This window comes from Lacerta agilis, chromosome 10 (assembly GCF_009819535.1).
Source record: "Lacerta agilis isolate rLacAgi1 chromosome 10, rLacAgi1.pri, whole genome shotgun sequence".
Taxonomy (NCBI): Eukaryota; Metazoa; Chordata; class Lepidosauria; order Squamata; family Lacertidae; genus Lacerta; species Lacerta agilis.
In genome coordinates this window covers 65,009,769-65,024,773 of record NC_046321.1, presented here as the reverse complement: position 1 = coordinate 65,024,773, position 15,005 = coordinate 65,009,769, and the positions used below count along the sequence as shown (strand labels likewise).

Sequence of the window (15,005 nt, the reverse complement as noted above, 5' to 3'; positions counted from 1 at the left end):
AGGCTGCAAAGCATGTAATCCACAACTTCCTCTGAGGCAGATTTCTGTTGTGTAAGAAGCTTCTAGCAAAGAGGTGGGTAACCTTTCAGGCTGTAGGGTTGTATCACCATCACCACTGAACCCTCCCATTGGCTATGCACACATGGGAAGCAGATCACTTCCTCCTCATATGGTGGTCCAGATCTGGTGATCACTCATTGGGTATCAGCCCATCCTAGAACTGTGTACAGGAGTAACTTCTCTGCTGTGAGGTGAGGCAGTGGTGTCTTTCTAATGCTGAATTGAGATGTTTTGGAGCTCTGGTACAGTTCTCAAAATAAGACCGACCTCCCTTCCCAAAGGTACACATGAAATCAAGTACCACAAAGTAAGTCTAGTGGTTTCTTAAAGACTAACAAATTGATCATGGCCTAAGTTTTCATGGATCAGAAGAATTACTTCTGAGCATGTGCAGATGGGGCAATAGAGTTAGGCTCTCACAAAGCAAGTTTGTTGAATTACACCCTTCTTCCACCACAGCATGCAGAAGTGTGCATGTTCACACAGAGAGAGGCATATGTGCAACACTGGGAACGGCAGAGATGCAAATGAAAGACAATTTAAGGTGGAAACCTAGCTGAGATGGAACTTTCCAATTTCTATTTTTCGTTCAGAAATAGTTGTATAAAGCTGACTTTGTGTCTGTGGTATACCAAAACGCCCCCTCTTAATCCTTTGCAGGTTATAGTAAAATGTACACTATTACTCTGGAAAGAGGGGATTCCTCAGAAGTGAAAGATCTTACTTTTTTAAATCTTGGTAAGTTTCTAACTTCCTCTTTCTCCTTCAGTACTTCCCTTGGTTACATACAATTATGATCAAAAATCCTTAAGTGGTTTTTTTTATTGTGAAAAGTGGAAATGTACATATTTTCCTTCCTTTGTCTTACATGAGTCTGTTACGCTTTCCCAAGATGATTGCTAAATAAGCAAATCTTTCTGTATTGACCATCATTTCGTTTGGCATTAGCAAGTAGCTTTAGTTGTCTGCGGTCATGAGACGATAACATGCTTTTTTGGGGGAAATGAGAATAACCAGGCTGCTTATTTCCTGTGGCACGGCCTGCATAAATCTTGCTGTCTTGTGTATTGTGCCTCTGAGACACAGGAGTGGTTTTTGCTGGCAAAGGAAACTAGGCTGGGAGTCATGTAGTTGGCACACATACAGGATACAAGGATTCTGGTTTTAATGAGATTAAGCATACATAGAATATTGTTACAAAAGTTGGGTGCCTTCTTCTCTTTCTGCGGAGCAGTGACAAGAGCCCATGGGATTCCAGGCACTCACTTAGGGCCTATGGTCCTTTGGAGAATTGAGACATGGCAGAGGCTGTCGTAGCTTTAAAAAGCATACAGTGGTACCTCTGAATACGCACACCTCTGGTTGCGTATCCTTCAGGATGCGAACACAGCAAACCCGGAAGTATTTTTCTGGGTTTCACTGCACGCGCATGCACAGAAGCGCTCTACCGCGTTGCGCGCATGCGCAGAACAAGCCGCTCTGGTTGCAAATTCCTCGGGATCCGACCAGAGCTCCGGAACGGATCCTGTGCACAACTGGAGGTACCACTGTAGTTTATTCACCTATTTACATGTTCAGGCTGCTTGGAGGGAGTCCAGATCTTACAACATGGTTATTTCAAGAGGGGCTTGTATTGTTATTGTTGTTGTTGTTGTTGTTGTTTTTGTATACCACCCTATACCTGCAGCAGTGCAGTCTTCTTTCAGCCAGCCTGCCCAAGATGGCTGCTTTCTTCCTGCTTCTTCTTCCCAGAACCCCTTGCTACCAGACACACTGTTACCCAGGCAACCTTCCAAACCCCTGTCTCTGTTCACACCTGAAGGTGGGGAAAGCAGTTCTCTTGCATTGCCAATGGCCCTCAATGGCCTTTCATTGTTTCTTAATGGCCCTAGCTTGGCCAGGTCGTTTTTTGCATAGGCTAGCCCAGGAATTCCTCTGCAGCTTGTATTCTCCCAGCAGATCCCAAATAATGAAAATCGTACCATTTATTAATTTCTAGGGTTTAGGGGGTCCCCCCTCAAAATCTATAACAATATTTTGAATACAATAGTTCTGAATAACTCATCTATCAAATAAACCTGAGCTGTAAGGATAATTAAGTGCTCAAAATTAACAATTCTCTCCTGTTCCCCCCCCCCCCCCAACGTATGTATGTATGTTTGGTTGTTGCGAAAACAACTACAGACTATTATGTGGCTGCCTACTTACCCGGACACTTCCTGCATCTTCTCAACACTCGGCATCCTGACCTGATGTGCTATAACTTCTTTCTAACAGGTACAGTGGATTCTTTAACAATTCGTTCTGCAGCAGCTTCTCTCAGTAGAAAGCCCTTCTGTGTCCTTCAGGTGCCTCTACAGAAATGAAACCCACATGAACAATGCAAAATGGAAAGAACAATGAACTTAAAAAAATAAAAATAAAAGGAAAACCTCAAGCTCTCTAACCGGTGTGTACTATCGTGCTCTTTCCCAATTTTCCACGCTGGCTCTTTAATGATGAAACTTCAGGCAAATTGGGAAAGATGCCATTTACACCACTGTGTACTCAGTGCACAGACAGATTATGCCCTGGGGGCGTCTTCCGCCAGCATATTTTCGCCGCATATGCCTTGGGAGATAAATGGGTGTTTGCACAGGAGAACATCATACACTGTGCACTCTTGAGCAGGCCCAATTAATTTCAAAAAGGGGTTTGTATGAGAACTACTGAGTTTGACCTTGCAATAATTCGGAAGCAGTGTCTGGGCAGAAATTGCTGAAATGCCCGTGAAAATTCAAATGCGTGCCACGGTTCCAGTTTTTCTTTTACCTGCCCCCACCCACCAAATATAAAACAAAAGCACGAATGTGATCCTACTTTTTCCTCATCCAACTGTGAGACAAGATAGACAGTTTATGCGGGATGTTTTCCCCCCACTTTGAAAACATGACCCCATAGGAAGGTTTGAATGGGTTTATGACGAGAGGGGAGCTTTAAGTGTTTCTCTGCATGTTGACATCCTGACAAAAATTACCCCTCCCACCCTCCACAAACCTCCTATACCCCCTGAGGGGGGGCTGTATTTGGGGGCCCCATGTCAGGTTTTAAATCCATTTTTATTTGTTATTTGCTTCCCTGGACTTCTCCGGGAGTAAGAGTGGGATATCAGTTTGAGAAATAAATATATAATACCAAGCCATATAGTTGTTAGATTGGGTGGGGTGGGTGAGCAGCATCCTGCATTGCCCCCCCCTTCAAATTTGGTGAGCCCTTCATTAGTTTAATGGAAATGCTGTTCACGTGTGTCTCATCAGTACTCGCTTTTCTTAGATCATGTAGCACAGGAGCCGCAGCTTTCGAAAGCTCTTAGAATAAAGGCAAACATGAGATGTGGGAGGTTCCTTTCCTGCCTTGATTCATGTTTTCAGCCACTTAAAGGCAAAAGCATTGCAGCCCTTCTGAGAAATGCCACCGACCTTACCTGAAAAGCACACCGTATATACCAGATATTAGTCATACACTGAAGCATGCAAAATGAAGGGTAAAAGTCACTGGTGTATGTAGGGCTTGTTCCTCATGGAAATTTCGTTGGGGCACGAGGGGAATTTGTATATTTCAATGTGCTGTGTGAAATGTAAACTACTTCTCTGCAACCCTGTGTTATTCAGGTGGGAATGCAAAAATCAATAGCTTGCACACAAATGCCCTCCTTTCCCCTCTCAAGTCAATGGTCTTGGATCGCAGCACAGGAAGCATATTTACTGTTGAAATAAACAGGCAGGCCTTGCTGCAGTTTCTGTGGAACAGCAAGCTGGATAACGACAGACTGGCAGCTCTTCACTGTTTACTTCTGTATATTGGAAGCACTAAGGAATTGGAAACCCAGGTGGGAAAAGGATTCGTTTTTTCCATGCAGCACAAAGGTGGATGCTATTTTGTGTGTAAAACATAACAGCGCAGTTCCTTTTATTAAGCAAATAGTTGCTAAAGCCATGTGTCCCGATATTGGTGTTAAAAATATGCTGCAATCTGAAAGCAGTAGCCTATATATATCTATATACATATACATATATATATATAGTGGTACCCCGCTATACGAATGCCTCGCTAGACGAAAAACTCGCTAGACGAAAGGCATTCGCTAGCGGAAGGCTGTCTCGCAAGACGAATTTTTCAATGGGCGTGCCTCGTAAGACGAAAAAATTTCCGATTTTTTTCCCGTCAAACCGCTATTCTCCCGTTGGTGCTTCGCAAGACAAAAAATTCGCTATACGACAGCACTCACAGAACGAATTAATTTCGTCTTGCGAGGCACCACTGTGTGTGTGTGTGTGTGTGTGTGTATATATATATATATATATATATATATATATGGAATTTTAACCCAGCTCCTACAGAGGTTTAGCTTCTGAAAGAGTTTCACTGGCTTGCGGCCCCCTAAAGTAGGTCAGAACAAAGCCACAATCTGGTTGGGATGGGTACAGTGGTAGAGAGTTGGGGAAACTAGAAAATGTTCCAGGGATAATCTGCACTCACTGTATAAGTTTGCATGCAAAAAAATTAGACGACAGTAAGATTCAGATGATTCAGGGAGACTTGATGGACTCTCCCTCTAGCCAATCAGAATGGTGGGAGGAAGAAGCTTTGTTACTTGTAGGTTATGTGGAAGGTGGCATATGTTTAGTCTTGACTCAGGAAAGCAAAGCACAGAGATTTAAAGTCCTTATATTTTTACTGTAAACCTTCACACCTCAAGCTATGCTGACCATTTTATATTCTTAATTTCACAGATTATCCAGTGGATTATTGAGAACACAGCCACTTGTTTTACATTTGACCCCATACAGGAACTTATCATTGGTAGGTGTTTCTAGGACTGGTGTCAGACTGGAAGTGGTGTGGGATCTGTACACTTGAGTTTGTTTGCCTAAAATTCACAGGTCATGAATCATTAGAGGAGAAGCCCATTGAGAGGAGAATTTCAGGCTGACTAGCTCAAGGTCACCCAGATTGCTTCATAGCTGAGAGGGAATTTGAACCATGGTCTCCCAGGGCCTGGTCCAACCAGTACATCACTCCTTCTAAGAAGCCCAAAGAAATTGATTCTTCTGATTCTTCATATCTGATATATTCTTTGAACTCCTGGTATTTTTTGGAACAATTGCAGGAAATATGTTGACTTGGAAGTTGCCAAAAGCCTTCATTGAAATGTTCTCTCAATTTTCTCAGCTTCTTTGTACTGGAGAATGTGTCTGAAGGCCAGCAAACTGGAAAGCGTTTTACCATATACACCACTGCTGTACTGGAATGAGGTAAGACAAATGCAGAATTGAAGAAGTTATGCTTTCTCTTAAGCTAGGATTTAATTACGAGTCCGTAATTGCTCCTCTTTAATGTGGCCCCATAATTGGAAACTGGGGGCGGTATCAGGCTGTCACTGTTCCTGTGTGGCATTCAGTCACAGACCAGCAAATTTAGGTTGTGCAGTTAGAGTGGATGTTTCACTCTTGCACAACAAATCCACGGCCAAAATGGGACTTCCCAAAGTTGCAGGAAAATGCACTGAAAAATGTGGGGTAACAGTTGGTTGACGCAAAGTTGTCTAACCTCCCTGCAGTTTTTGTGCAAACAGATTGGGATGAATACTCAATAAACAGGTTGTCTTGAAGCAACCTTGAGCCCAGAAGAGAAGACTATTCCCCCTTTTTTTCATAGCCTGCTATCCAAGTCTGCAGGGAAAATTGGTGCCACGTCCCTAGCCTAGATTTTAAGATCTTGTGTTCTTGTATTTGTAGGATATCCCTGGAATCGTATGCAGAACACACATTATCTCACTACCTGTGTTAAAGGTATGTCTGCATAAGAGACACTTGCTAGCAGGATAGTGAGTTGCATGTTTGTGGTTTTCAGAAATACTTATGTAGGTTTATCTGTATGTGTAATTCATCATATTTTACAAAATTGCCACTAGGGGACACTGTTGTTCCACAATGTTTTTCAACAATTCTATCAAATACTGTAGCGTACTTGCTGCAAGAGGCAATACCTGCAAACTCTGAGACTGAATGGTGCACTAAATGCCTTAAGCATCTGGATTTTGAAATGATTCCAACACTTACTGTTTTTCATAGAGTAATAGCAGAATTCCACACCCCATGGGTTTTATATGGCAGATGTTTAAGCAGGAGCAGGCAGGATTCAAGGACTATTGTTTGACTTCATATTTCCTTCAGAATCCATTTGAATGTTTCTTTCAACATAATTGTTTTATGTTGCACTGATGTGAAAACTTTGAGCATTTGTTAAAATTACAAGCAAGGTCACTGCCAAATACTTCAACATGCAGCTAAATTGTTGAAGTTAATATCCGAAGATTTAGTATAACCAAACCTACTCTCAAGATTCCCCATCTTCAGGAGAAAAATGATGGTTGCATGTATTTCATTTCAGTGTATAAACATTTAAACTTATCAGTTTTGAGGCTGTGCAACAGGTTAATGTCTGGATGATGCAAAATTTATCTTATCACTCACTTTAAAGCTCTTTGCATACCAAAGCTAGACTCTGCATGTCTCATTATCTTGTTTTGCTTAACTTTTGTTTATAAGAGGAAATAACTTCTCTGCTCTCTCTCACTTTCTCTCTCTTAAGGTACAGAAGTGCAAAGGCTTCTGGGAAAAGCTAGGTTCACGCTTGGAAAGCTCCAGGTGTTTTGACCCACAAATGTGTTTCAACAGCAAGCTGCTTAGGCTGGAACGGGACAAACTGCTTTCAGATGAGGTAAATGGATCAGACTTCCCATTTTGTCACAGCCAATTTATCTGTATACTATGTTCCTCACAAGTACATTGTGCTCAAAGTGGTTCATAGGATATATAGAGTATAGTAACCACAATTATATTACTGCACATTACTATATAACAACCAGTGCAACAATTGCAGTTGATTTAAAAACATATCAGAAGATTAAATGAATGTAATGGGACGTACCAGTAGACCACAAAACGATATCCGATATCAATGTTATAATCACATTAAGCAGTTCATTTAGTAGTTAATAATTCAGAGACCTAACAGTATGATACCTCAACCACATCAAGCTAACAGAAAAAGAGGATAAGATAAAACAAAATAGCCACAAGACACTTTAGAGAACTCAGGTGTGTAAACGGATTTGCATATTGATTAAACCACATGACAGTTTTTATGTGAATTGCTTGCTGGCAGAAGCAGTTTTGCAATATATGGTTGTTGTATTAGAGAAATAACACATTTTTGCACACTCACTCATTTCTCTTTAACTAAAAACCACCGTTTTGATTGGTAATTGGTTCAGTGTTCATGAAGAAAGGTTTGCCCTACAGTGAAGAAATAACTGGGCCTTGCTGTGGATTCACACGTTAACTGGTAACTTTAAATGCTCATTTAGACATCTCTTTGTCTAATCCCATTTCAGTACTCCTTTTATCTTCCATCCAGATGGGTGTGATTCAGCCTGGGGTGACCAATGTAGGCTATGCATTTTGTACACGTGGCTTCTCCTAGTCAGTGCAAGGGCTGGTTCTGGTGTAATGAGCAACCACAATTTCCCATTCTGTGAATTAACTTACATGAAACTCAGGTTCATGCATTTCCCACTATCCTACTGTTATGTAGCCACAAGGCGATCACAACACCCTCCTCTGAACAAACATTAGCTCTCCATTGTGTCCTAACCTAGAGTACTGTGGGTGGTTAAACTGCAGTTTGTTAGAACAAGACAGAATCAAAACATTGTTTAACACTGTACAACGGTACAGTGGTGCCCCGCTAGACGAATGCCTCGCTAGATGAAAAACTCGCTAGACGAATGGCATTCGTCTAGCGGAAGCTGCCCCGCTAGACGAAAAAGTCTATGGGGCTGCTTCGCAAGACGAAAAATTTTCGTCTTTTTTTTTCCGTTTAGCGGAGCGCGGCTGTCATTGCCGCTTCGCTAGATGAAAAACCCGCTAGACGGAAATTTTCGCAGGATGAATTATTTTCGTCTAGCGGGGCACCACTGTATAAGCAAGAAGAGAGGTGGGAAATGGGAAGGCCCAGGCAAGCTTATTCACATATCTGGAAACCATGTTTTTTGTAACATCTTGGCCAGCTCAAAGAACATTTTGAGGAGCAGAGGACCCACTTTTATTCTGGGTCACATTCTGGTATTCTGGAACTTAACTAAGAACTTCTGAAGCTGTTGGTTGCACAGTTGGATTACATAATTTGACAATGTAGGTTTCCTGTCTTTCTTTCTTTCTTTCTTTCTTTCTTTCTTTCTTTCTTTCTTTCTTTCTTTCATTTTGACTTAAAATTCTTATTAGACTTTGATAGAATAAAATTGACTGCATCTCATAACGTTATTAATTCAAGTAATTTACACTTTGTTTTAGAGAACTGAAGAGAGAACAACATACACGGAAAGCATGCTTGAAAACGCAAAGAAGTAAGTTGATTTCTGTAACGTTGCTGTTTCCAGTTTTGCCTAAGTGAAAGACTGCATTTTAAAGGGTCTGTCCGTTTTTAGTGTGTTTGTGAAATTTAGCTGGAGAACAAGTTGCAGATGCCTCCAAAAAGCACTTTGGCTCCTCATGGCGAACAGTCAGTGCTTAATTGGCAACTTATAAAACTTCAAATGGTGTGAGTTTCTGCTATCAGGTTAAGCAGGGACACCATCTTGTTGGGACTGAGTTATGTTGGGCTCCACCCAAAATTTGATCCCATCACTCATGTACCCTGTGCACACATGCCACCACCGCCCCGCCCCCCCATTTGCAACAAAAGTTGGTGCCTCTGATGTTAAGTGTCCACCCCTCTTCACCTTCATCAGCACTGGCATTTATGTGGGAGTTCACAGTGTGATGGTAGATATCTATGTGACAACTGCTTCTGTATATTCTGACTGACGCATGCATAACTTGACACAGAAAGGCCACCCTCCCTGTCATTTTCAGGCTGCCCCCAAGACAAAACAGCATGCCTTGCAGTACTGGCGTATCAGAGGCAGAATTTTTAAGTGTTCATGGACTACCTGGAGGAAAGCAAGGGATTGACTCTGTTGTATAGAAGCCTAGTTAGTTATGGTAGCAGTATCATTATTTCAGTACAAATATGGGTGGATAGAATGAGGAGTAGTTAACCTGTAGTGTATAATAAGCTTTACTGGGCATTAACCAGTGACATATAAACCAGCTGGCTGAGACTATTTTCCATTTTGAAGTTTCCATTTTGAAGAAATGCTCCAGTTTTGTGTTATTAGGATTCAGTTAGTTATCCAGGTTTGGTGTGTGATATAATTCATACCTTATCCTGTTTTGATTTGCATTTTTGCAAGCTTCCGCCTGTTTTATTTGTTGGTGTGTGAGCATCTCCTCTTGGGTTTTCATTTCTTTCTGCAGCAGAGTTCCTTTTACAGAAAAGTTTTCCTGCATCTTTTACTTCTTTGTAGCAGCAGCAGCAGCTGTCTCTTAGTGAAATTCCCATTACAGGAATAAACACCATTTGGTTCTGTTTCTCAGAGTCTTTATTATTTACAAAACATTACACTGGTCATTAATAAAGAAAAAAAAAACACAAATAAAGCAACATAATCTATTTCTCTTTTTAGCCATCCGGTCAGAGACCTAATGCTGATTCATTCACATACTCATTTAGTGTCTTGCCGGATACTGTTTTCAGTTTCTGTTGTGTTTTCATTTCAGAAATCAGTGGTTGTTGTGTAGATTGTGTGTGTGTTTTCTACATATGTTTGAGCAATTCCCCCTTTGAAGCACATTAATAGCATTTTTCTATTCACTTAGAGTGTTTTCCAGCTTGAATAAATGGAACACAGGTAAGACTAATATTCCCTGAAGCTGAATGGCTACAAATAGTGATATTTAAATTCCTTCTCAGTGTTCCCTGCAGACTGACATTTTTGTCATACAGGCAACTCCCTATTTACATGGGGGTTACGTTCCACACCGTCACATGTGTAACTGAAATCATGTATTTTGGGAGCACTTTGGAGAGTCTTGCAAGGAGACTCCATAGAGGGGCTTTGTTGAGGCTGCTGAGCCTCCCCGCCTAACAGCCGATATGCAGGATAGTGCAGCAGCACCCCCCGCTTCCCTGCATGTTAGCTGAGCAGGTCAAGGAAGCCACACTGCCCCTCCGGCTAGTGCGGCTTGCACAGCTGACATGCAAGGAAGTGGCTGTGGTGGCAGCGCTACTCCGCATGTCAGCTGTTAGGCGGGGAGGCTCAGCAGCTCCACAAAGCCCTGCTGCCCCTCTGGCTCATGACGAGACCCTCCCCAAAGTCTAAATAGGATGTCTACTTTGGGCTCTGGGGAGGGTCTCCTTGAGAGCCAGGAAGACTATTCAGGGTGCTCCCCATTTTCAGTATCCGCTTCCAGGTTCCTGGCACCATGTGTGTGGGGGGTTGCATGTGAATAGTGTGTGTATAAATAGGAGTTGCCTGGTACTGTGAATCGCACAGGTTTGCCAAAGGCAGAGTAAGTGTGTGTGCGTGGGGGGGGGGCTTTTAAATAAAATGCAGGAACGCTGCTCTAAATTTCTTGGGAGAGGTACTTGGATGAAAAGATTGCTGTGGGAAATAAGTTTGCAGGCAAATATATTTGCTTCATTTCAGTGGGGAACCCCCCCTATTTTCCTAAATAACATTTATTTTAGTAAAATGTTCCAGGATCAGGGTGCTGATAGTTACACATAACATAGAGGTGCCATTTGGAAGTACCAAAGTCCTGTCTCAAAGGCCTCTGCAAGTTAATTCCCATTAAGTTTGGGGGCCTAAAACACAAGCTGGACTGCCCAATGTGCTTATAGAAGCAAAGTGGCAAGTAAGCAATGTTTTGCTTTTAGGATCCTCAACCTGCACACCAATAATCATTTGTTCTCCTCTTCAAGGATCCTGTGCGTGCTGTGAGCTATGAATGTCAACTTCAGAACAAAGAGCATTTTGTATTATTTCCCCTGATTTCTCAGGACCTGCTGGCTCTAAAGGGCTTGTGGTGGTTAGAGGGGCATCTTAGATACTACTAGCCTGTTCCTATGTTGGCTTCTCAGAACTTACTCCAAGTTTTCTCAGGCTTGGTGCAAAGGCAACCCTCAGCTGAGCTTGCCTTACATAGCCATGCATGGATATTAAAAAAAAAATGATAAAAAAAAATTCCTTATGGAGAAAGACCATCACTCAGTGGCTGAGAACATACTTTGCTCATAAATGTTCCTGGCTTCAGTCGCCAACATTGAAGGATCCCTCTTCTCCATTCCTGGCAAGCTATAGATGCATCAATGAACTCAGTTTAAGGCAGTTTCTGTGTTCCCTGATCATCAAAATGCAGGCAACATGTTGGCACACTACATTCAGAAGCTGCTCAAACATGTGCCCTGTTACCCAGAGGACTCTGATGTATAGCATAGTCCCTGAATAACAACAACATAATATGGCCTCTCCTCTTGTTTAATTTCAGAAGAAAATAGGGTTCCTCTCTTCCAGGAAGAAGATTACCAGCAACAGTTGCTAACAGGACTGGTATGTGTTGGCAATAGGTGGCACAAGTTGTTTAAGAAAGGATATTGGAAAATGTAAATGCAAACATTAGCGTTCAACTTCTTCATAATAGAAAATTCTTTCCAGTAGCACCTTAGAGACCAACTGAGTTTGTTCTTGGTATGAGCTTTCGTGTGCATGCACACGAAAGCTCATACCAAGAACAAACTCAGTTGGTCTCTAAGGTGCTACTGGAAAGAATTTTCTATTTTGTTTCGACCATGGCAGACCAACACGGCTACCCACCTGTAACTGCAACTTCTTCATGAAGCTCTGTTTTCTTTGGTCAGCAAAACTACTATACAGAAATGCTCACACATTTCCTCGGGTTGAATTTTCCATTGTAAACGGCTCTTAGGTAATCTTCTGATGTTGAATATGAGTTTTTAGATTGCTGAGAAAATACTATGTAACACCCACTGGCAACCTCCTACTAAGACCCTCACTGTATAGAAGGCTCTAAGACCCCAATTTTCACTTCTGGAATTTACATAATCAGTGGGAGTATGGGGGTTGCATGTGCAGGAAATAAATGGGTTCACTTATTGTTTCCATGTTACAGGTATACGTGGAGGTTGCAGGTAAACATGATAGTCGGAAAGCACATAAACCCATGTTTTTCTATACTTCCAGCATAAGATCACACAATGGGTGGGGGGAGAGGAACGCATGAATTCATGCACCATGCTGCTGTGAGTCATATGACTTCAAGTGCTGCATCCGAACTCACCACAGATATCTTCAGTGTGATCCTACTGGATTTCTTTTTTGTTTTGGGATATTTTTGTACCCAATTTCTTATAATGCTGCATTTGAAAAAGTACATCCCGAGGATTTTACTAAAATGCACGTTGCCATATTTGTAAATTATTTTTTGCTGAGAGTTTTCATTGATGGTAACGAGTTAAACAAAATAACGGTAATGAAAACAAAGAAAAGAAATACAACAAAGGACAACATTGAACCAGGAATAATTAATGTGAGACAAAGCATACAGAGGACCATGGATCATAGAGTCCTAGATCATAGAATTGTTGAGTTGGAAGTGACCTCGAGGGTTGTAGCAATCCCCCATCCAATTACTACTTGCGGCTAAGGCATAGACAGTTGTTTGCTTTATAAAACTAATCTTAACTGCTTAGGATTACCCCTTCCCTTGTTCTCCTCTTTAATATTAGAATTGTAAGTTACTGGTTTGTATTTTCAGATGGTAGCACAGTTGAAAGATCACCTCACAAGGCACCTGCAGCATGTTGGCAAAAAGAAGATTGACCAAATAGCTGTGGATTATGTTTCGAAATCGGTCGGTTCTTTTTATATATCTGTGTATAAAAGTAAAACAATGTTTTACAGCAAGACATCATTTTGTCCCTTTAGAATGTGTGTGTTGCTGTCAGGCCTCACCATTTAGCCCGTGAGACTATTTCCCCCAAACGGCACTCACCTGCCCTGCACTCGACATCCTGCGTGATGGAGAAGCAGCAGGATGCGCTGCTGATGCAGCCAGTCCCTGCAGAAAGCAGGAGTGAACTTCCCATGCATCAGCTGATGGGCAAGGGAGTTCAGTCCTGCTTGGTTTGGCTGCGCCAGACAGTTCCCTATGGGGAACTTATTGGCGCACCCAAACGTTGTGGAGAAAGCAGGATTGAACTCTCTGTTTAGCAGCTGGGGAGTTCACTCCTCCTTGGTTCAGGTGCGTTGTCAAGCTCTTTGACCACAATGGCTGGGCCACCAACTCTACCCAGAAAGCTGCTTTCACATACGGCACATGTTGTTGGTGTAAAGCCACTTCCGCCTATAGGCAGGAGGTGGCGTTGCAGGCATCACGACCCAAGCATGCATGCAGGGGCTGATACACAGCCCCTGCACGATTGGACGATTCCCGACGCCTCTCCCCAGTGGCCGACCAATCCGGTCGGCTGAGGGGAGGGGCCAACAGCCCTTTAACTGGAGACGACGGGAATCCTTCCCCCTCTCCTCCTTCCCCCCTCTCCTTTTGCTGCCCCCAGCTGCATCGGTTCACAGGTAACTTCCATTTGAGTTCAGTAGCGCTTACTCTGAAGTACGGGTAATTGTCCATAGAACTGGTCCCCTGCAGAGCAATCCCTAAGCATGTTTACTCAGAATTAAACCATACTGTACTTAATGAGGTTTCAGCCATAGTAAGTGTGTTTAATCTGCTTAATTGTAGTGATGACTGGTGAATTTTGAGAATAAGTTAGAAAATTGGAAAGTCTTTTACGTAAGAATTCAAACATACCCCTTCCCCTTTCTAGCTGGATCTAATATGCTTGATAATGGAGAACGTTTGGAAGAAATACAGTCTTGGTCCCTGGATCTTCTCATGGTATGTAATTATTTTCCATTAAGTCACATAAGTTCAATAAAAAAAGAGAACCCCCACAGAGATAAGACAAAAGCTGAAAAGAGTGTTGTGTTTTTTTCTTTGGGGTGGTGAGATTGTGTCATGATTACCTGACTCCACGCATGGTAGGCTTGCTAGGAACATTGATCAGAGCTTTAGATGCATAAAGGTCTATTTAATCTTTTGTTATTGCCTGTGACAAATTCATTCAACATGTTCAACAATACATAGTTCCGCTTATGAAACACCACAAAATGTAATTATGCTACAACTGTTGCTTTAATTTTTGGACTGTAATGTATCGTTTCATGCTTATGTTCCAGTTTAAGCAGCTGAAGGGTCATTTTTGACATCACATTCCTTACTACGTAATACATGGTTTGTAATGTCAGAAACGGGTATCAAGTCTTGTCTTGTATTACAGGAAACTGAGGCACTTTAAATGGTTTTGTTATACTCTCCCCTGGGATTACTTGTCAATGAAGAGTGGGCTAAAAGTATTTTAGATGCATAAACAAGTTTGCAAACTCCTTCACCCTTTGCTTCATTGTCTTGCACACTGGGTTTGACATGGAGATTCTGACCTAATGTCCCGGCTAGTAAACTGATATTAAATTAATTTTTTAAAAATAACATTTTATTGATTTTTGAAAAGTAACAAAATTAAAAAACAACAACATTGTATATATGCAATAAACATCTTCCATTCTTCCTTAAATTCATTATCACATCTTCCTCTTAATTTCACCGTCAATTTTGCCATTTCAGCATATTCCATTAGTTTAATTTGCCAATCTTCTATAGATGGGACACCTTCTTCTTTTCAATATTGTGGCCATTGTTGCATACATAAACAAATTATTTTGTAATTTTGATGGGTCCACTCCTATAATACCTAATAAGAAAGCTTCTGGGTTTTTTAAAACAAAGGTTATTTTAAACATCTTCATTTCATTATAAATAAATAACGAATATTTCTTTATAATTTTACAATCCCACCACATATGAAAAAATGTCCCCTCTGTT

At 41.6% G+C, this 15,005-nt stretch overlaps 1 protein-coding gene across 1 annotated transcript in view; it reads left to right on the top strand.

Moving 5' to 3' along the window:
• The window catches only part of GSAP (gamma-secretase activating protein), a 46,384-nt gene that overhangs the window by 21,165 nt on the left and 10,214 nt on the right, over positions 1-15,005 (top strand). The window contains exons 14-25 of the mRNA XM_033162455.1: positions 721-798; positions 2,245-2,337; positions 3,711-3,928; positions 4,833-4,902; positions 5,272-5,354; positions 5,838-5,891; positions 6,694-6,822; positions 8,457-8,509; positions 9,864-9,895; positions 11,535-11,596; positions 12,822-12,917; positions 13,891-13,961. Coding sequence (XP_033018346.1) covers positions 721-798; positions 2,245-2,337; positions 3,711-3,928; positions 4,833-4,902; positions 5,272-5,354; positions 5,838-5,891; positions 6,694-6,822; positions 8,457-8,509; positions 9,864-9,895; positions 11,535-11,596; positions 12,822-12,917; positions 13,891-13,961 — 1,039 coding nt within the window. The remainder of the gene's footprint in view (positions 1-720; positions 799-2,244; positions 2,338-3,710; positions 3,929-4,832; positions 4,903-5,271; positions 5,355-5,837; positions 5,892-6,693; positions 6,823-8,456; positions 8,510-9,863; positions 9,896-11,534; positions 11,597-12,821; positions 12,918-13,890; positions 13,962-15,005) is intronic.